General features: G+C 35.7%; 1 protein-coding gene across 1 annotated transcript; it reads right to left on the bottom strand.

The window, feature by feature from the left end:
• Positions 1-6,614: 6,614 nt before the first annotated feature.
• Positions 6,615-9,440, bottom strand: LOC111771773 (olfactory receptor 2AJ1). Its single transcript, XM_070259833.1, has 3 exons — positions 8,538-9,440; positions 8,235-8,300; positions 6,615-6,707 (listed from the first exon to the last, which is right to left on the bottom strand). The coding sequence occupies exons 1-3, from the start codon at positions 9,438-9,440 to the stop codon at positions 6,615-6,617; spliced, it is 1,062 nt and encodes a 353-aa protein (XP_070115934.1).
• Positions 9,441-22,644: the final 13,204 nt, after the last annotated feature.

The following is a 22,644-nucleotide window of genomic DNA, read 5'->3' as shown; positions in this document are numbered from 1 at the left end:
CTTTCGCTATTCAGGGTCTTTTGAGGTCCCATATATATTCTAGGATTCCTTGTTCTATTTCTGTGAAAAATGCTGTTGGAACTTTCATAGGGATTTCATTGAATCTATAGATTGCTTTAGGAAGTACGGACATTTTAACTATGCCAATTCTTCTAATCATAGAGCACATAATATCTTTCCATTTCTTTGTGTCTTCTTCAATTTATTTCAACAGTTTGATAGTTTTCAGTGTACAGATCTTTCACATCTTTGGCTAAGTTTATTCCTAAATATTTTATTCCTTTATTAAATGGGGTTGTATTCTTAACTTCTCTTTCAGCTACTTCCTCGTTAGTGTCTACACATGAAACTGATTTTGCTACATTGATTTTGTATCCTGCAACTTGACTGTATTCATTTATTATTTCTAAATGTTTTTAAGTGGATTATTTAGGGTTTTCTATATATAAAATCATGTCATCTGCAAATAGTGACACTTTCACTTCTTTTCCAATTTGGATCCATTTTATTTCTTTTTCTTGCCTGATTGCTCTGGCTAAGACTTCCAATACTATGTTAAATAAGAGTGGTGACAATGGGCATCCTTGTCTGGTTCCTGTTATTGGAGGGCTATCTTTCAGTTTTTCTCCATTGAGAATGATATTTGCTGTTGTTTTGTCACATATAGCCTTTATTATGTTGAGGTATTTTTCTTCTATACTCATTTTATTTGAAGGTTTTTAAATCACAAATGAATGCTGTATCTTGTCAAATGCTTTCTCTGCATCTATTGAGATGATTATGTGATTTTTATTCTTCATTTTGTTAATGTGGTGTGTCACATTGATTTCTTTGTGGATTAACTTTTCTTGGTGGGAGAAATAGTGCCCAAGGTGGACATCCAGCTCTGACATAATTGTGGGTCACTTTCTTGTATGCTCACCTGAGTATTCCCACACAGAGATCTGAACATAATATGTGGGGCTTGAATGCTGGAGATTAGACTGTGAGGAAGAAAGGTAGAAGGGCTTACAGCAACCAGCATTCAAATTGTGGTTGACTGAGTTTCTATTCACTGTGGCACCCAAGTGGAAATCTCAACCAGTGGCTTTGGCCATCTGCAAAGACAAGACAGTATATCCCTGTGACCAGGAAAATTGTGGGCAGTTGTCCTTGATTTTCAAAAACAAACAATGAGCCTTCCCAGCCTTGGAAGCTGTTCTGCCACTGCATATTGGCAAGAAAAGTAACCTATAGCCCTACCTACTGCTGAGTAACACATCTAGGCCTGCTAAACAGAAAGCCTGACTTTATCACCTGTAAACCTGCATTCTCAGCAGCACTTGTGTGGAGAGGCTGGCCAGTGGATTTGTAAGATGGCAGAGCAAGGATAGAGGCCCCATTTGGCCAGGGAACTCAGCATGCAGTTCTGCCTGAGAGGAGACACTGATCAATGAGCCTTGATGACATTGGAGACTGTTCTGCATCCACTTCCAGGCAGGAAACCTACTTCATTGTCACACCTACTTGTGAGTGTATCGCCCTAGCCCTACCAACCAAGAAATCTGACCAGAGCACCTGAGAAGCTGCATAGCCCAGCTGCACTCAAATGAAGAGTGTGGCCATCAGTTCTTCCCAGAATAAGAGCCAGATTTTTGGCCCTCTCTACTCAATGAATTCTTTGCACAGTATTTCCTGTTTTGAGACCCAGAGCCTTGCCAGTTTTGGTGCCTCTTTTTTTCCCTTGCAAAAGTAGAAAAACTAATTCATACCCATGCCTATTGTTGAGGGTAACCTCCCGCCCTTCCCTATCTGGATGACTTATCAGAGCTACTGGGAAGCTTTCTAGCCCAGCAGCACTTGAGCAGAGACCCTAAAAGTGGCTCTTCCCATTTGCAGAGGCAGCCAGTGGTCCTGTCTGGCCATTGAACTTGATGTGAATTTCTGCCTGATTTGGTCCAAAATAACAAGTCTTGCCAGCCTTCAGGCATGTTCTATGATCCCACACTGGCAAATAAGATAATTGCCAGCCGAACTCACTGATTGATACAGTATTCAGCCTGTCTGACCAGGAAACCAAAGCAGAACATCCAGGGAGCTATGTAGCCCATCCTACAGCCTTGATTACAGTGGCACATGAGCAGAGAACTGAGCCAGCCAGTCTGCTTATCCTTAGAGCAAAACTGGTGGCCCTGTCTGGACAGGGAACTTAGGCCGCAGTTTTGCCAGATTAAGATGCCCCCAACAGAGCCATGCCATCTGTGGAGCACATTCTGCCACCCACCCTGCCCAGGCCATAAAGTCAGTTCATAGTGCTTCCTACTGCTGAGTATAGTACCTAGTCATGCTTGACAAGCAAACCTGACCAGAAAGTCCAGGCAAATGAAGAGCCCATACTTCAGGACTCAAATCAATGGAAACAATCAAGACTAAATTAGGAAGAAACAAACAAAATAAAAAATCTGAACAGCTCAATAACAAGTAAGAGGATTGAAGCAACCATGAAAAATCACTGAACAATTAAAAGCCCTAGTAGGTTGTATGTGTCTAGGAATGTGTCCATTTCCACCAGGTTGTCCACTTCATTGACATATAGTTTTCCGTAGTAATATCTTAAGACACTTTGTATTTTTGTGGTATTAATTGTAATGTCTACCCTTTCATTAGTTACTTTGTTGATTTCAGTCCTCTCTTTTTCTTGGTTATTCTAGCTAGAGGATTATCAACTTTGTTTGTCTTTTCAAAGAATCAACTCAGTTTTCTTAATCTTTTCTTTTACTTTTCTCTATTATATTTATTTCTGTTCAAATATTTATTGTTTCTTTGCTTCTGCTAATATTGGGCTCAGTTTTTTCTTCTTTGTTTAGTTCACTTAGACAAAAATTTAGGTTATTTAAGTTAGGTTATTTGAGGTCTTTGTATTTTCTTGATGAGTGTGTTTATACGTCTGACTCCCCTCTTAAAATTGCTTAGGATTTATTTCATAAGTTGATATGTTGTGTTTCCATTTTTATTTGTCTCGCTACACTTTTTATTTCCCTGTTAATTTCTTATTTGATCCATTGGTTGTTCAGCAGTGTATTGTTTAATTTCCATATATTTGTGAATTTTCCAGCTCTCCTCCTGCATTGATTTCTTGTTTCATACCAAAGTGCTCTATAAAGATACTTGATATAAATTATATCTTCTTAATTTTGTTTGGACTTGTTTGTGGCATCATATATGACTTATCCTAAAAGATGTTCCATGTGTACTTCTGAAGAATTTGTTTTCTGTTTCTGTTAGATAGAATGTTCTGTATATGATTGTTAGGTCCATTTGATCTATAGTGTTACTCAAATCTCCTGTTTATTAATGACACTCTGTCTAGATAATCTAGCTACTGTTGATAGTGGGGTATAAACATCACCAACTATCATCGTCTCACTGATTACTTCTCCCTTTTTTTTTTCTGTATTTGCTTTATATATTTAGGAGTTCCAATGTTGAGTGCATAAATATTTATGTTTGTTATATTTTCTTGAAGGATTTCTCTTTTTATTATTGTATAATAACCTTATATATCTGCTTTATTTTTTTTTTTTTACCATTTTTAGATTTAAAGTCTATTTTGGGTGATATAAGCACTCCTACTGACTTTTTTTGGATATCACTTGAAGAACATATCTATTTTATTTTCCTTCACTCTCAGTCTACATGCATCTTTAAAGTGAAAGTGAGTCTCTTGAAGCCATCACCCAATGGATCTTGTTTTTCTCGGTTGTTCAACCAATTAATTTATTTTGATTGAAGAGTTTAATCCATTTATGTTTACTGTAATTATTAATAGGCCAGGGCATAGTATTTCCATCTTGTTGTTTGGCTATTAGATCTGTTGTTTCTTGCTTGTTATCTTACAGTACGTTTTTTGTGATTTTTGTAGTAGTATGCTTTGACTCATTGTCACAATCTTTTGTATGACCACTGCAAGTGTTTTCCTTTGTGGTTCTATGAGGCTTACATGAAACATATTTATAGCACTCTCTTTTAAGCTGATAACTCAAAATTGATAGCATTCAAAAACTTGACACTTTAATTTCCCCCTCACATTTTAGATTATTGATATTAAACTGTGCATATATTTGCATGCTGTGCATCCAATAACATATTATTGTAATCATTGTTATGTTTTAATAGGTTTTTTTAACTTTGAAGCAGAGTTGTTAGTGTATAATGTGCCACCACTTAAATATTAGAAAATCTGACTTCAACCATATATTTATATTTAATAGGGAGTTTAATACCTATTTTCATATGCTTTTCCAATGTTAATTGGAATACTTTTATTTCTACTAGAAGATCGTCCTATAGAATTTCTTCTTTGGCAACCCTAGCAACAATAAATTCCCTGAGCATTTGTTTGTGAGGAAAATCTTTTTCTCATCTTCATTTCTGCAGGATAGTTATGCAGAGTATAGTATTATTGATTAAGTTTTTTTCTTTCAACATTTTGAATATACCATCGCATTCTCTCCTGCCCTGAAAAGTTTCTGATGAGAAATCCGCCAATAATCTTATGGGGGTTACATTATATAAGACATGACACTTTTCCTTGCAGCTTCCAGAAATATTCTCTTTTTCTTTGAATTTGACAATTGACCTATAATGTGTCTGTGTAGCCCGTTTTGGGTTCAACTTATTTAGGGCCATTGTGCCTTATGAATCTGGATGTACGTTTCTCTCCCCAGGTTTGGGAAGTTGTCAGCCCTTGTTGCTTTAAACATATGTTCTATCCCTTTCACTTTCTCTTCTCCTACTGGGTTTCCCACGATGTGGATATTGTTTCTCTCTGTAGTATCCCGTACATTCAGTGGGCTTTTTTCACTACTTTTCTTTCTTTTTCTTTTTGCTCTTCTGACTGGAAAATTTTAAAAGCCCTGTCTTCTAGGTCATTGATTTTTTTCTTCTGCATGGTTGAGTCAGATATTGAAGCTCTCTATTGAATTCTTCAGTTCAGTCATTGTATTCTTCAGTTCTATAATTTCTGCTTTTTTTATGATTTCTCTGCCTTTTTTGGACTTCTCATTTTTTTCACTATATTATTTTCTCAATATTGTTTGGTTGGCTGTGTGTCCTTGTCTTCAACAAACTTCTTTAAGAACATTATTCTGAATTCTTTGTCAGACAGTTTATAAATGTGTATTTTTTCAGGGTCAGTTATTGGAGCTTTATTAGTTTCCTTTTATGATTTCATGTTTGCAGTTATTTTGTGATCTTTGGCCCCTTACAATGGTATCTATGCATTTGAGCAGCAGTCTCCACTTTTACACTTACATGTTTGTTTTGGCAGAAATAGTCCTTTAAAGTCAGCTCAGCTTTTGAGGTTCTTCATGGGTCATCTGGTAGCACTTTTGGTCCAGTGGAGCTTGCTGTCAGGGTCTATTTTGAGGTGAGGCTACTGCCTAGGATTTGAGTTGAGAGGACACTGCTGGCTGGAAGCAACTTGACAGGTCCACTGGCTAGATTCCCTTTCTGAAAGTGGCTTTAGGAAGAGCACCATAGTTCCCTGGATTCTCTGGTCAGGCTTCCTTTTGGGGCTGGGCTGGGTATACAATCAGCAGTAAGAAAGACTCTAAATTAGCTACCTTGCTTGGGTGAGATGTAGTAAACAGGCTCCAAAGCAAGCAAAGCTCACTGTTTGAAGTTCTGAATCAGGCATAACAGTGCACCAAGCACCCTGGCCAGACAAGGTCCCAAGACTGGCTCTGCAGATGACCATAACCAATAGCCAGGCTCTCTGCTCAAGTGTTACTGTGCCATGCAGCTTACTGGGTGCTCTGCCAGGTTTCTTGGTTGGAGCCGGGCTGAGGACTGTACCCTACATAAAATAGGGCTGTGAATTAACTTCCAGTCCTGGGCTAAGTGGCAGAACAGGCTCCAAATTCTTGTTTGTGGTCTTAAATCAGCCAGAGCTGCACACCAAATTCCCTGGATAGACAGGGCCACAATTCTGGCTCTTTATTCAGGAAGTACCATAGGTTGGGCTCTCTGCTTTTACAGTGCTGCTGGGCTACACAGCTTTCCAAGTGCTACAACCAGGCTTCTTTGTCATGTAGGGCCAGGAATATACACTCAGCAGTAATTGGAGCTGGGATTAGTTTCCATAAATCAATGGGGTGGAAGAACAGGCTTCAAGACCCAAAAGGCTCACCTTTGCAGACCCAAATAAAGCAGAAATGCCAATCAACTTGCTTCATCAGGCAGAGCTACCATCTGTCTCTGCAAATGTGCATAGCCACTGGTTAGGATTTATATTTATGCATCACTGTGAGTAGGAATTCAGTTTGACAAGATCCAAGTGCTACTTGAGGCATCACTTCCCTTCTCCATCACAAGCTGATATCCAGTGGTCAAACCCTGCTGATTGCCTCCATGATCTTCATGAGATAGGGTGGAAAGGGCCTGCTGATAAGAGACCCATGATAGTGGGGGAGAATACATGTCTACTTTGGGTTTCTTTTTACTACTGAGGAAATCATATGCCCAGAAGGGTCCTCTCAGTGTGATGCCATACCAGCCTGGGGGAAGGGACAAAATGGTTGGAGTGTAGACTTTCATCCTACTCTTCTAATGTCATCTTTTTTTGTCTCTGTGGTTCAGGGTGGTTCTTCATCTCCACCTTCATGCTCTGGAGTCCTCACAATATTGTCTTCTCTGTGGATAGTTGCAAGTTGGTCTTGTGGAATGTCCTAAGGTCAGGAATAACCTTTGTCACAATTTTTATGAATTCATGTCCACCCCTTGTTAGAGTTCTTAAAAATGGTGAGTGAAGGTGATATAAGTTAGAGTTCATGGAGAAGATAAAAGTTCTTATTCTATCTTGCACTTACTGGTATATAAAATGTATCAGTACACTCCTATCAAATTAGTAAATATGTTTTACTTTCATTTTCTGCAAAGATAGTATGTGCTATTCTTTAGTTTTGAATATATTTTTTAAATTTCCTGTAACCCATCTTATAACTGCATCCTCAGAAAGAAAACTTCATCATTGATGAAATGATTGAATGTCAGTTTTGGATGGGATACTCTTTTTGGAATCCAAACACCAAATTTTAAATGGAAAATTAAATCATATTGATGGTAGGCCTCACATTTAATTGCTGATGGAAATATTACAAGATATGAAATACAAGGATGTATACATAGTCCCTTTCTCAAGAAATTCACCATGAGAAAGTTAGAGAATGATATCATCATGATGTAGTTACAGACATACTCATGGTTACATTCTGTTCAAGGGGAAGGGCATCTAATCTTGTCATGGGTCACTAGAGAGAAGAGGAAAAGGGTGTGGAGTAAGCAGACATTAGGAAGCAACACTATGTATAATGAAAAACTAAGTGTAGACCTTGGAGATGACTCAATTTAAGAGTTATGAAAATGTCCTAGGCAAGCTAATAGGATAGAAACTCTCAACTCAACATTTTACATATTCAATCTTTATTTAAAGGAAAAAGTAGTAACTACAGTGGGCTAAATATATAGAAAGATGGTTACTAAGGTACAAAATTCATTTTATTAAAGAAAAATTTATCTCTGATCTCATATTTCCATTTTACTAAAATATAAAAGGAAACAATGCAAACAAGAATGCAACAAAGTCAAAAGTTAATTAAAACCTTGTTTCTTATGTTGACTCCCATGGGCGACCCCTCCTCTCTGACTTTACACCACTACTTACCTACACAACATGACAAGTGACATTTTTGTTCTGCATTCAGTATTCTTCATGGTAGATATCCTGATGAATACAGTATTCTCTCCATTATAAAATAATTATATTCATATTATTATAGCCACTTACATTGACATCCTAGATACCTGCCCAGCTCTTGGTCATGTTTAAGTATAATTTTACTACATTTCACAAAATTAGAGATAATTTTATGGAAATACATTTGTTGTATAACCTCTGTCTAGCTGTATTAAAAATAAAAACAATTCTTACAAATTTTTCAAATTTTGGTGGGAATAAGCCAGAAGACATTTGTCATCATTTACCTTGTATAAGAATCTTGGGTGATTGTAACTAGGATCTCAGAGGGAAGAGCACATCCTCTGAGGTATGTATTTACAAAGCAATCGCATGTGAAAACTTTATCAAAAGTTTGGAGATATCCACTTCTTTCCATACTTAGAGAGATGGAGACTTTAATTTTCTTCTCAGGAGAAACTAATGATGGATTTCTTCTAGGTATTGAATATAGAAATACATAAAACACACAGATCAAGCATTTGTTTCTATTTTTATGCATAAAGTTATTTTTAAGCATATTTTTTTGAGGATTTTTTTAAATTTTTTTCCATTTTCTCCCCAAAGCCCCCCAGTACATCGTTGTATATTCTCCATTGTGGGTCGTTCTAGTTGTGGCATGTGGGCCACTGCTTCAGTGTGGTTTGATGAGCAGTGCCATGCCCGTGCCCAGGATTCCAGCTGACGAAACACTGGGCCACCTGCAGCGGATCACCTGAACTTAACCACTCAGCCACCAGGCCAGCCCCTTAAGCATATTTTTCATTGCCCCCAAAACATCTTTATTCCTAAAGCTGTAGATAATTGGGTTGAGTGTGGGAGTGACAATGGTATAGAATATGGCCAGGAATTTATCCTGGCCTGGAGTGTGGTATGACTTAGGTCCCATATATGTGAAAATAAATGGCCCATAGTACATTATGACCACAATCATGTGGAAAAAGCAGGTGGAAAACAGCTTTTTCTGTGCTTCAGATGATTTCTTTTGGAGGACAGTAAGGAGAACTTGGACATAAGAAGCAAAGATTAGGGAAAAAGGGATGAGCAGAAAAATGATGCCACTTACATAAACTCCTCGTTCACAGTGTGTTGTGTCCACACAGGACAATTTCAACATTGCAGGGACTTCACAGAAAAAGTGATCAATAGCTCTTGAGCCACAGAAAGGAAGCTGGAGTGTGTAAGCTGTGTGAACTATGGAGTTGACAGTCCCGACAAGCCAGGACCCTGTAGCCATGAGACTGCTGACATAGTCATTCATAAGAATGGGATAGCACAGTGGGTGACAGATGGCTACATAGCAATCATAGGACATTGCTGTCAGGAGAAGGCACTCACCACCCAAGAGGTTGATGGATAGAAATATCTGGAAGCCACAACCAGCAAAAGAAATAGTTCTGCTGCATAACATAAAGTTAGTGACCATTTTGGGAACAATATTGGAAATATGCAAGATATCCATATAAGAGAGATGGCTGAGCAGGAAATACATTGGAGTATGAAGCGGTGGGTCTCTGTGGATAAGGAGAATCATGACTGTATTTTGTGCTACAGTCATAATAAACATAATCAATATAAAGGAAAAGAAAAGCAGATTTGTTTTGGAAGAAAAGAATAGTCCCATCAAAATGAAGTCACTGCTGTAAGTCTGATTCTCAAGTCCCATAATAAATTTTCCCATTATCTAAAAAAATAAAAATATAAATAAATAAGAGCAAAGGAATAAAAAGTATAGGAAGCCTCAAGCTCATTTCCATATATCTGCGTAATAAAAGAGAGCTAGTGATGCATAATTTGCCATGAAAGTCTAAGGACTCTCAACCAGCTTTAAGTGTGCATGTTCAAGAATATGTGCATTTATTTGTTTGAATCAGGTGATAATAATCATAATATTGAGTGGGCACCAGCTCTATGTAGAGTCACAAACTCTTGATTCCATATTCTTTTCTCAAGTCCAGTCTTTTCCCAAATGTCACCTTCTCCAAGAGCTCTACCCCTGAATACACTGTTTTAATCATGACGCTCCCATGAAAAACACCAGTTTCATGGCCCTCCTTATTGTGCTCATTTTTCCTTTTGCAAAGCACTTTTAACCTTTCAGCATATTTAATAATAAAGTTATGAACTATATTTTTTCTTTATTGTCATCTCACTCACCAGAATTTAATCTTGATGATGGCAGATCTTTATTTTGTTCACTGCAAAAAAACAAATGCCTGGAACAGTGGCTGGCAATAATATTTGTGAAATGCAGGAATAAATAAATGGGCCATGGAACTTCATTTTCTCATGCAATATTTATTTGGATAAAACTTAAAGAAAATGGAATGTATTGTTTCTAAGTCTATTCAAAAAATAATAATAATGAAGCACTGTAAATCAATTTAACTTTATATTGATAACTTGAAACATCTCTTATATTTTAAATCTAAAAAAAGGAATATTTAATTCATTCAAAATCAATAGTCATAAGAATTTTTGTCAGTTTTATTAACTTATGGAAATTAAACTATATTTTATTAATTCTTTCTGAGGAATCATATATGCTAACAATATCATTTTTACATGGGTAGTGTTTACTTCAATATTTGCTTTATAATTATTTCTGCAAATTTGGTTTCTATGATCTATCCTTCAGTATGAATAAAAGCTAAGAGTTTTTTGGATGTAAGATTCTTTCAAAGAAACTTTTACTGTGTAATTTAAGATTTTGTGTCTTTATATATATGCAAAGTATTGGGCCCACCCAGTGGCATAGCAGTTAAGTTCATGCACTCTGCTTCAGCAGCCCAAGATTTGCTACTTTGGATCACAGGTGTGGACCTATGCACGCTTATCAAGCCATACTATGTCAGGTGTCCCACATATAAAGTAGAGGAAGGTGGGCATGCATGTTAGCTCAGGGCCAAGCTTCCTCAGAAAAAAAGGAAGAAAAGTATATATATGCAAAGTGTTTACCACTTGAAAGAAGAAATCAATGATTTCAGTCAGTCATTTCAGTGCAAAAATTAACCTTTGTTCACTAATTATTTTCTACATGAACTTTTTTGAGCCTAAAGTTGCCACTTTATTTTATGGCAACTTAGACTGTGGTTAAGAGAATGAAACAGAGTAACATTGTAATAAATCATGTAGGCCATTTCATATTAAGAAAATTTAATGTAAATAAAATAATAGTCCATAACTATGTTTTCTAGGCATATCCCACCCCATTCAAGCAATAACCACTTCTGAATAAAGTATGTGTGCTAAGATGTACACCCATATCAAAAAAGATTTCATTTATGGATAGGCTATGTGAGACCCTAAATTAATTTCACCAGGAATCCAGCTAGTTTGCACAAGTAGCCAAATTTTTTAGTTTTGTTTATTAAACTCGTTAGGACTTCATAGGTTTATTCCAATTAGTGAACCACACTCTTTTTATCTGGTTATTATTCAAATGGTCCATTGATTTCACCCCTGCTTGAAATTGCTTTCTAGCTGTAGTCATATTCCAATCTTTTCTTCCCTAAAAAAAAAATAGTCCTAATGTATCAATTAGTCAATGATTGCAATGCACTCATGCATTAATTCTGACTTAACTAGATTGAAATATATTATTTTGCATCTGTCCCAGATATCTCTTTACACAAATAATGAATTCAGAATTTTTTGGAATTTAGATTTAACTAGAGGTGAACCATTTACTAATATTGGTAAGGGTACACATTAATAGATTAAACAATTACTGATATGCTCCTATGTTATGTCTTTATATTAAGTTTTGACTGTGACAAATAAAAGAGAAAAAACATCAAATCAATTCTTAATGAAAAATATTTACTTTGAAAAGTATTTGTATGAAAATCCCAGAGAACATTAAATCTGATGTGTACTTATATTTTACACAAATGACAACACCATTTTTATTTTTTAAAGTTTTATAAAACATCTGAAATATAAGTTATATACTTGATATAATATAAGTTCTGTCATAAAAATTTTGAATATCAGACTTACTGGGTAGGTTAGCAGTTGATTCGAATTAATTGTTTTTAATTGATAATTGACTCAAATGCAATAGAATTTCATGGGAGAGGCAGAGGTTAACTGAATTTTCCTAAATATACAGGAAATAATATCATGACATATAAATGTGTTGATAAGGAATATGAGTATAATTGATGTGTGGGATAGATATTAACTAACCCAGAAATGAGTGTGCTATGAACACAATTATATTTAAAAAGTAGCAATATACATTAAAACTTTCCTAATGAGTTGAAAAGACATAAGCAAGAAAACAATGCAAATACAGTATTCTGAATACATTTCATTTTTTGTCCTATCTGTATACAAAACACTAATCAGACATGAAACTATCCGAAATGAATTTCTATCAAGTAAGAAAGATAGCAGGACCTGCTTCAGAGGTATTTTTTGAATATTACATAAGACACATTAAAGACACATGCACATAAACCCACATGCATACATGTACATGCACACACACACATGCACAGACACATAGAACAGAGCCTAGCACATTGGAAGTACTCAGAAACAGTGATTATTATTGTTTTCTGATTATTATTATTGTTTCTATTTTTACTCTATTAGTATATCTGTTATTACTATACCACTATTTTTTTCAAGTTTTAAGTATGTGTTTAAACTATTCTATACTAGAGAGACAGAGAGATAGAAAGAGATAATGTGAGACAGAAAGAGACACAGAGAAAGAGAAAGCACAAGAAAGATCCAGGATATAACAGAATACAACTGAGTGAAGTGCATTTAATGTGGTGAATCAGAAATATAATTGTACTCGCTTTTTGGTAAAATAAAATAGGTGTATAAGGCTCTTTGGTGGAGTAAACAGCTCAGCATGTTGAATAAGAATATGTGATTGGGCACATTACCAATATACACACACAGATGGGTGAGAGAGCAAAGCAATGCTTGTTATTCTGAAAGCAATTGGCTGAGCTGCACACAACTGCATTTTATGCTAGCCTTTTGATCTTTTCATTAACCGTGTTTTTCCCTTCTGACTTTTAAGGGCACTACATCATATCCAAAAAATTGTTGCACAGTGGTCTTACGTCTAGCCTGTGTTGCTACCACTTCAATTTAAGATAATCCTGTAATTTGTGCCTCAGAGTGACATCAAATTCATCATTCCCAACACTGAACTACTCAAGTAAGTCCCCCCAAATAGTGAATGGTACCACCATGTACAATTACCCAAGCCAGAAATAAGAAAACCTTCCTAACTCTCTTTATCTCTGCTTTTTACCATCCACAAATCACCATCTGATACCTGTTCTATCTATGTCAGTGCTTCTCTTTGGTATTCCCTCTATGGAGGTACATACCTTGTGTGGCTGTGGCAGCTCTAAAGCATCCCTTCTATCCTCCTCTTTCAAGTGAACAGACTTGTATGGGTTCAGCACCACTTATATGCTTTCATACACTTCTCAGTTCTCTTTGAAGCCAGTGGAATGTGGCCAACTGACAAAACCTTGAACAAAGAAAACAGAAGAGGAGTGGAACTGGAGACACCCCCTTCTTAATCTTTCAACCTGCTAGTTAACATCTGCAAATGAAGATGTGTGGTCCTGCATTCTTCCCTGCAAGAACTGGATAGGGAACAAACTCCAGGTAGTCTAGAGAAGGAAGCTGTGAGCCACAGGGTAATGTCTTATTCATCACGAAAATGTGGAGTCGTTAATGAGAAATAACTCACCAAAATTGTTCAAAGAAACTGATCTAGAATGGGCAGAAGCAGGAAATTTCTCTGTGATAGGGGGAGAAACTGTCGTCAATTTCTCCAGAGTGACTGAGAGGTATGGAGTGATGCCTCAGTCCAGGTAGTCAGAGCAAATTATCTGAAGACTTACAGAGAGAAGGGGCACAAATGGTTTTGGAGGAGCAAGGAGAAATATGGAGGGCAGTTACCACTTTGAAGTTGTGCAGATTATGGCTTCTCAGAGAGAAATGACCCACTCTTTGATAAGAAGACATGGGGAACCATGTCTCCAGGGGAAATCCAGAGAAGGAAGTGAAGGTAACAGACAGTAATCTCTTGTGTAGAGGCAGGTGCGGGCACTGAGACAGGTCAGGTATTCTTCAGGGTGCAATGAAAGAGTCCTGGTGTCAAGGAGAGAAGAGATAGTCTCTATCAACATTGACTAAACAAAGTGAGATTAAACTTTTATTGAGCAAAAGAAACTTCCTTCTCTGACTCCTTTTCCATCATTCCCTCTTTACATAGCATATTTTATTTCCACTCTTCAGGACCTGATAATGCACCATCTGTCAAAGATTTTGTTTATGACATTCCTCTGACACTAGATGGAAACTCCAGGGAATGCCACTTAGTGGACCTCACTTGCTGCCACGTCAGCTCTCCTGGGTATTTGCAGTTAATGGATGAAGCTAATTATTCTACAGACTGCATATTACAGAGAGGCAGATAAAAAAGATAGAATTACATATCTTAGAGATTCTCTTCTTTTCATTTTTGATAGATTTATGGGTCAATTAAATGGTCACCAAAAAAACTGCATATGTAAAAGAATGTAGCAAAAGTCATTCCAATAATTTACTTGTTTTCTATGACAGCTAAGCCTTATGAAGCATTTTTACATATCAGGAGAGATTTTAAGTGTCTTGCCTTTATTAGCATCTTACAGTAACTATTTTCTTTAATCATCAAAGGCCTGTCTGGTTCTCACAGAGATTAGGAAACATTCCCAAGGTTATCTGGCTTTACCAAAGCTTCAGGCCCTAAGGTTGTGATCTTAGAACTCAGGGTCTAAAGTAAACATCATTTTCCTCATTAATTTTTATCTATTTCCCCAACATCCACAGTCCATTTGGTAACATTCTGTTCTTTAGGAAGGGAAAGGATGGTTATGTGTATCCTTCTTATGTGCATTGTGGGAAAGAGGAATGCCCAATCCTACCATTAAAACTGACCTGAACTCTACTTGAATGTTTTACTTGGTTGTTTTAAAGTTAAACATTGTAGAAGTACACTCCCTCTTTGTCAAAAGTATTTGACATTTGCCAAAACGTTGTGGTCTGCCCTCCCTCACATCTCTAACATGCTGTCCACACCCCTAGAAACTGTATGAAACCTCTAAGGATGGCCCGCAGTATCACTTTCCTGAAGGACCTCAAAATCCTTCTAATTCATTTCTTTGGCTTGAGCTCTTCTTGCTTTCCATTATTTCCATCGCTCATTGTTCAAGTTTCATAGAACTTTAAACCTGTCTAAAATCAATAGGTAATTTAGTAACTGTAAGATGTTGGACAAATTTCTTAAATTAATTTTTTTAGCCACTCTATACATTTTCAGTGTACTGTCAGTACAGTGGTATTAAATATTTTCACATTACTGTGCAATCATCAGCAATATTAATGACCACAACTCTTTCTGTCCTTTCAATCTGAAGCTCTGTACCCATTAAACAATAACTCCTCACTCTTCCTTCCCTCAGCCCCTGGAAACCACCATTCTTCCTTCTGTCTCTGTCATTTGAGTACTCTAAGAAACTCAGATAAATGGACCAACTTATTTCACACAACCTATTTCACTTGACATAATTTCAACATTTCCTCAATGTTCGTCCATGCTGTAACACATCTCAGAATTTTCCTTCCATTTTGCTAATATTCTTTTGGATGCATATACTAATTTTTACTTATTAATTCATTCCATTTATGGACATTTTCATTGTTTCTACTACAGTTGTATACTTAAGTATCAATTTACTTGGATTTTATTTTTGGTGAGGAAGATTGTGCCAATCGTCCTCTATTTTGTATGTGGTCTGCCAAAACAGCATGGCCACTAAGCAGCAGAGATTACATCTTACCTGTTGTACGTCCCTGTGATGGTTAATTTTATATCTCAACTATAGTACCTGGTTATTGTTTATTCAGGTTTAGTTCTGTTTCTTTTTTTTTTTTACCAACTTTATTGAGATATAACTGACATTATAATACTGGGTAAGTTTAAGGCATATAATTTAATACATGCATATATTTCCAAATGCTTACCACAATAAAGTTAGTTAACATATACTTGACCTCACATAATTAACATTTTGTCATTGTTGTTATGGTGCAACTTTCAAATATATAACAGAGTAATTTTAACTATAGTCGTTATGCTGTACATTAGATAGAGGAAATATATTTCAATCAGCTAATCTTCAGGGCTGCTACAGTTGTTTCATAATGATATCTGTGAAAAGCAAAAAGCAAAATTTTTAAAAATAGAATGTAACCGTGTAGTTTTGGTATTGTTTATGTATATATTTTTTAAAAATTTCCCTAAGAGTTTAGGAGCTTACTACAAAATAATTCGCTCACTTATTTTTTATTTTCTTTTCAAGGAGTTCATTCATAAAGGTTATTGTATATTTCCTCCAATTGGTAATGAATATACCATTCTTACAGGGAAAAGTAGAATGAACAATTGTGTCCGTAATGATGAAGACCAAAGAGAAAAATAACAATAAGTATGCTTTTCAAATATCCAAGTAATGTGACCACAACTATTTGAGATTTAAAACTTAATTGAACACATAGCATAAATTTTCCTTGAAAATTAATCTATATTAACATAGACCAAAACTAGATAGTAAATCAATTATATTAGAATGTTAATCTTTGCATCACTTCATGAAACTAAATAATCTACATTATCATTTTAGCAAATGGAGAAAGTTCAACTCAAGAAAAAATTATTTTTCTTTTAAATAATCTTCATTTCATAGAACCACTTTAAATTCAGAGAAAAATTGAGAAAAGAGTACAAAGAATTTCCGCATACACTTCACCCAATTTTCTTTATTATTACTATCTTAAATTTGTTGGTAGGTTTGCTACAATTGATAAACCAATGTTAATATATTCTTATTAGCAAAACTCCATCCTTTATTCTGATTTCCTTAGTTATTAACAGATGTCCTTTTGCTGCTCCAGGATCCCATTTATGGTCCTTCATTATTTTTGGTTGTAGTGTCTCCTTAGTCTCCTTTGGCTATGACTATTGCTCAAATTTCTCTGGTTTTTATGGTTTTGATGTCGTTGAGTCTTTGTAAGATATTTTGTGATGTGCTCTTTTATTACAATTTGTCTGATGTTTTTTCTCATTATTAGACTGCTTTTTGGGGAGGAAGACCATATGGAAAGTGTCGTTCTCTCCACATAGTTTCAAGGGTATCAACACGATTTACCACTGTTGATGTTGACCTTGAGCATAAGATGAAGCAGCATCTTGTCAGATTTCCCCACTGTAAAGTTCCACTTTTTTTCCCCTCTTTTTCCATACTGTGTTGTTTGGGATGTAATCACTACTTACAGGCCAAGTTTAAGGAATGAGGATTTATACTTCTCCTGATTGAGTGTGAAGTATACAAATATTATTTGTGATTCTTCAGCATGAGAATTTTTTCCTTCCCCCTCCCATTTATTTTCTTATTAAATCATATGTAGAGATATATGGTAGAACTCACAGCTATTTATTTTATACTTTGGATTATGTTCCAATTCTATTTTTTTTGTTCTAACCTTGACGATTGGGAAATCTTTTTAGTTGACCACTGTGTCCCTTTGACATGTCACCAAATGATATTTTTTGAACTATTTCTTAATTTCTGAAATTACAAGGTCCTCCAAGTTTACCTGAATATTTCAAGACCCAATCATAGAATCAGCTATTTCTTCTAGGATCTCTGGTTTCTTTCATTAAACCATGGTGGTAGAAACCAAGATCCAGTCATTGGGTATGCTTGTTGACACTGTGGGGTGTCATGGCTTCTCAACAGACAGAGGGAAGTAAATAAATATTTTCATGCTAACAGGTGTTTGTAAACTCATCTACAAATGCTTTCATACGTAACAATGTGTACATATATTCTGCTAAAAAAGAGTTTGTAAGGATTAGATTACTATCCAGCTCTAATTTGTTACCATATGGATCATTCTAGCCTATTCCCCTTGCTTATCTGTAAAATTCCAGAGTAGCATGAGGAAACATAGCTCCAACATCTGCCATCCCTTCACTCTAATGTTCACTTCCAGTATTGATGTGGAGCAGGACCAGTATTGTTAACCTATAACTGTAGGTCACAACTTTATCACTAGAGTAGAGTATATATGTGCAGTTCCTTTTGCCTTTAACCTTACGTATTCCACTCATTTCCAGTTACTTGGCTCAGCACCTTACCCTCCATGACATTCAGGAAAGTTATTTCATAAATTTGTCATTCAATTAGATTCTCTTGTCACAGGTTACATTTCTTCTTGTATATACTGACATCTTAAATAACATTTAAAATTCACATGCACTAAGGTTCACTCTGATCTTTAAAGTTCTGTGGGTTTTTGATAAGTGCATAGTGTCTTTTAGCCACCATTTCAATGAGAGAAGATTTACCACCTTAAACATTTTCTTATTCTTCACATAATCAACCCATTCCTCCTCCCACCTCCCCCGGGGCAATCTCTGATCTTTCCAAGTTCTCTATGGATTTCTCTTTTCAAGGATGTCATAAAATCGAATGATACAAGATGTAACCTTCTCAGATTGCATTATTTCACTGCACAATATGCATTTAAGATTTATTCATGTCTTTAGAGATAATCTTTTCTTTTCCTGTGTGAGTTTTATGAAGACTGTCAGGATTTTGTCCATTTCTTCTCTTATTCAATTTGTAGTCCTCAAAGCACTTCGTAGTGTGCCTTTATTACCCTTTTAATCTCCATGGAGTCTGAAGTAGTGGTCCCTTTTAATTTTTCCTACTGGTAATGTGTGACTTCTCAACTTTTTCCTTCTTGGTTAGCAAGCTAAAGATTTATATTTTTTATAGATCTTTTCCAAAAACTAGTTTTGATTTTGTGGATTATTTTCAATTTCTTTTACATATTCAATGTTATTGATTCTCCTCTATTATTTATTTATTTTCTTATCCTTATTTTACACTTTTTGTTTTCAATATATAATACATTATTATTAACTACAATCACTGTGCTATACATTAGATACACAGAGATTATTTATCTTTTCAATGTAAATTTGAATAATTTCATGAACATCTCCCTATTTCCGCACCTTTCAACCAATGGTAACTACCACTCTACCCTCAGTTTCCATGCATTTGGCTTTTTTATATACTACATATAAGTGATATCATACATTACTTGTCTCACTTATTTTACTTTGCATAATACTCAAAGTTAATCTATATTTATATATCACATTTTTCTCATCAGTTGATCTGTTACAAATACACTTAGATTGCAGCCATATCTTGCAATTGGGAATAATACTGTAATGAAGATGGGTGTGCAGATGTCCCTTTGAGATCCTGTTTTCATTTCCTTTAGATATTTACCCAAAGGTCGGATTTCTTGATCACATGGTAGTTCTAGTTTTAATTTTTGAGGAAGTTCCATATTTTTTTCCATAGTGTCTGTACCAATTTACATTTCCATTGGCAGTTCACAAAATTTTCTTTTCTCCATATCTTCACCAATACTTCTCTCTTGTCTTTTTGATGACAGCCATTCTAACAAGTGTGGGGTGATATCTCATTGTGTTCTTGATTTGATTTTCCCTAAGGATCAGTGATGTCAGAACCTTCTTAGATAACTTTGGCAATTTGTATATCTTCTTTAGAAAAATGACTCCTCAGTTACTCTGTCCATTTTTAATGGAATTTTTTTACTATTGAATTTTATGAGTTCTTTGTATGTTTTGATATTGATTTGCAAAATATTTTATTCATTTCTATTGGTGTTCTTTTAATTTTGATTATTTCTTTTGCTGTGCAGAAGCTTTTTAGTTTGCTGTACTCTCTCATTTATTTGTCCTTTATTGCTTATGATTTTGGTGTCACATACAAAAAAATTCATTGACAGCACCAATATAAAGAACTTCACATTGCCCTGGTACCCAGGTTTTTGTCTTCCCAAGTCTTTGGTATTCCACAAGAACTCTCCTTAGATATAGTCCACATCGTGTAAGTGTTTCAGCTGTAACCCACTGTTATTATACTAAAGCCTGTTGATGTTGTGGCAAAGCATGTATGTGGAATTGCCTCCCACAATCTTGTGAGTATATTTCAGTCTTTTACAGGGCCTGTGTCCTTGAGATGTGGCCTTCACATATGTTTCACAGCTCTCCTCTTCCTCAGGTGAGAGAGGAAGACCAGGGTAGCTGGAGCTGGGAAAACCCTTCCCTGAGCTCAGTCAAAGCTCCGGTAAGTGCTGTCCTCTGCAGCAGTGGCCTTGTTGTGGAGAAGGCTCTGAGTTTGTTCTCAGTGGTCATCCTTCCCCTGCACAGCCAGGAGGGAACATTCATCTCTTTATCATGCAAACCTGGTGTGAATCCCAGTCCCATGTCCCTGTGAAGTGTGGCTGCCCCACCACCCACACTCCTGCCACACGAAGACTGTGGTCTCCAGAAATTTTCCACTTCAAAGCTGGTAACAATTAATCCTCACTAATTGGCCAAATTATTTTTAAGTGTTCTTCCCAATTACGGCTCCAGGAATTTCTGCTCTGGGTGAACAGGTCTCAGATCTGATATTGTCGATTTGACTTTCTCTTCAGACACAGGCTTAGAGTGTGACCTGAGACCTCAATCCTCTGATGGTTGAAAGCAAAGTCAATAATTTTTATTGTGTTCCACACTGTTCCTCTAGTAAGCGTAAGCGTGATCACTTCTAAGCTCTTTCCATGTAGGAGCTAATAAGAGAAGTTCCTTTCAATTTTTAATGTTGTTTTCAAATACTTTAGTTTTCAACAACTAGCTAATAGTATTATCAGTGTTTTTAAGTTAAATTCACTAACCTTTTTCATTACAGGCCACTTAACATGCAATGTTCCCTGCAGTGGATATTGCACATACATGTGAGATATTTGTAGCGATTTCTTCAGGGTTATGTGGGACAATGAGGTAATCGGTGCCCTGTTTACCGAGGGGACCAGAGCTGCAGACCGGTGTTCTCTTTGAGGACTGCATGTGGGACAGTGAATTGGCCTTGGACTATTAAAGTAATAATTTCCAGGTATTTAACCTTCCTTGTTCAGGAGGGATTGTGCTGTTATTGGAACAAAGAAGAAACTAATCCACAAGCCTCAATATTGTTCATGTTGGTAAATTTGAGTATTTTTCTTAGGAAATCTATGCTTTGTTGAGATGCCTAATATATGATTCTTTAACCTTGTGCATATAATGAAAAACCTCAAAGAAACCAATCAATTTAAAGCCGTCTATGTTACTATCAATATTATTATGTTCTATTGAGTCATAATTAGCAGTTTAGTCCAATGGGAGCTGGAATCTAACCAATTTTATGCAACAAGGTCTTTTCTGTTGCCTACATTGATTACCTGGTTTCATTTTATTTTGAAATAAGTGCAGTGTCCAAACTCCAGGGTTGAGCATAACAACCAGTTTTCTGTAGGAATTATATGTTAAGGATTAAAATTTGGCAGGAATTTATCCACAAAGTTGAAAGTCTTTCCTGAAAGGCTTTTTAGAAAACTGAAGGAAATGAGGGTTTTTACATATCAGTAAAGAAATCACCTTGATGATATATGAACAGCCATTTAATGATAAATATATGCATTTATTCTGCAAATATATACTAAACATTTTAGTAGGCTATTCTGTTGGGTGATTTTAATTTTCTTTATGGCCATGAGGTAAAATGGGTACATTTTTCAGGTTGCCATGGAGGAAACTTGCCTCCAAAAAAAATGGTTTCTCACTGGTTGTTAACATTTTGGGTAACTTTATACATTTATCCTTTCATGTTTTCTAAACTTTAACACCATGCATTAAGTAAATATAAAAATATGAAATCAAGTCTATCAAACTATGTGGACCATTTATGACTTAGGCAACTCAATTACATTTATTTATTTACTTATCTATCTATTTATTTATTTATTCATTATTGCGGAAACATTAGTTTATAAAATTATACAAATTCCAGATGTAGATTATAATACTGATTTGTATTATATATACAGAATATAGATTTCTGTGTACATTATATCATGTTCACAGCCCAAAAACTAATTACAATCCATCACCATTCACATGTGCCTAATCAATTCTTTCACCCCCCCTCCTTCCCCTGTTCCCCTCTAGAAATTACCAATCCAATCTCTCTCTCCATGTGTTTGTATCTTGTTTTTTATTATATTTATGAGTGACATCATATGGTTTTACACTTTCTCCTTCTAACTTACTTCACTTAACATAATACTCTCAAGTCCATCCAGGTTGTCACAAATGGACAGATTTCTTCCTTTTTATGGCTGAGTAGTATTCCATTGTGTATATATTCCACATTTTCTTTATCCTTTCTTCCCTTGAGGGGGACCTAGGTTGCTTCCAAGTCTTGACTATTGTGAATAATGCTGAGATGAACATAAGGCTGCATTTATCTTTATAGATTTGTGTTTACATGTTCTTTGGATAAATACTCAGTAGTGAAAATGCTAGATTGTATGGTAGTTCTAGTCTTCAATTTTTGAGGAATCTCCATACTGTTTTACATAGTGGCTGCACCAGTTTGCACTCCCATCAGCAGTATATGAGGGTTCCCTTCTCTCCACATCCTCTCCAACACTTGTTTCTTGTCATGTTAATTCAAGCCATTCTGACAGGTATGAAGTGGTATCTCATTGTAGTTTTGATTTGCATTTCCCTGATAATTAGTGATGTTGAGCATCTTTTCATGTGTCTATTGCCCATCTGTATATCTTCTCTGGATAAATGTCTGTTTAGATATTTTCCCATTTTTCAATGGGATTGTTAGGCTTTTCTGTTATTGGGATGTAGCAGTTATTTA

This window comes from Equus caballus, chromosome 2 (assembly GCF_041296265.1).
Source record: "Equus caballus isolate H_3958 breed thoroughbred chromosome 2, TB-T2T, whole genome shotgun sequence".
NCBI classification, from domain to species: domain Eukaryota; kingdom Metazoa; phylum Chordata; class Mammalia; order Perissodactyla; family Equidae; genus Equus; species Equus caballus.
This window is presented reverse-complemented; position numbering and strand designations above follow the sequence as displayed.

Excerpts from the sequence above, each read along its gene's own strand:
- LOC111771773 (XM_070259833.1), bottom strand. The coding sequence starts at position 9,440 with ATGGGACTTGAGAATCAGACTTACAGCAGTGACTTCATTTTGATGGGA. Across the intron at positions 8,301-8,537 it reads AAGATGTTTTGGGGGCAATG|AAAAATATGCTTAAAAATAA; the intron begins AAAAATATGCTT and ends AAAAATCCTCAA. Across the intron at positions 6,708-8,234 it reads GCTTGATCTGTGTGTTTTAT|GACATTCCACAAGACCAACT; the intron begins GTATTTCTATAT and ends TCCTGACCTTAG.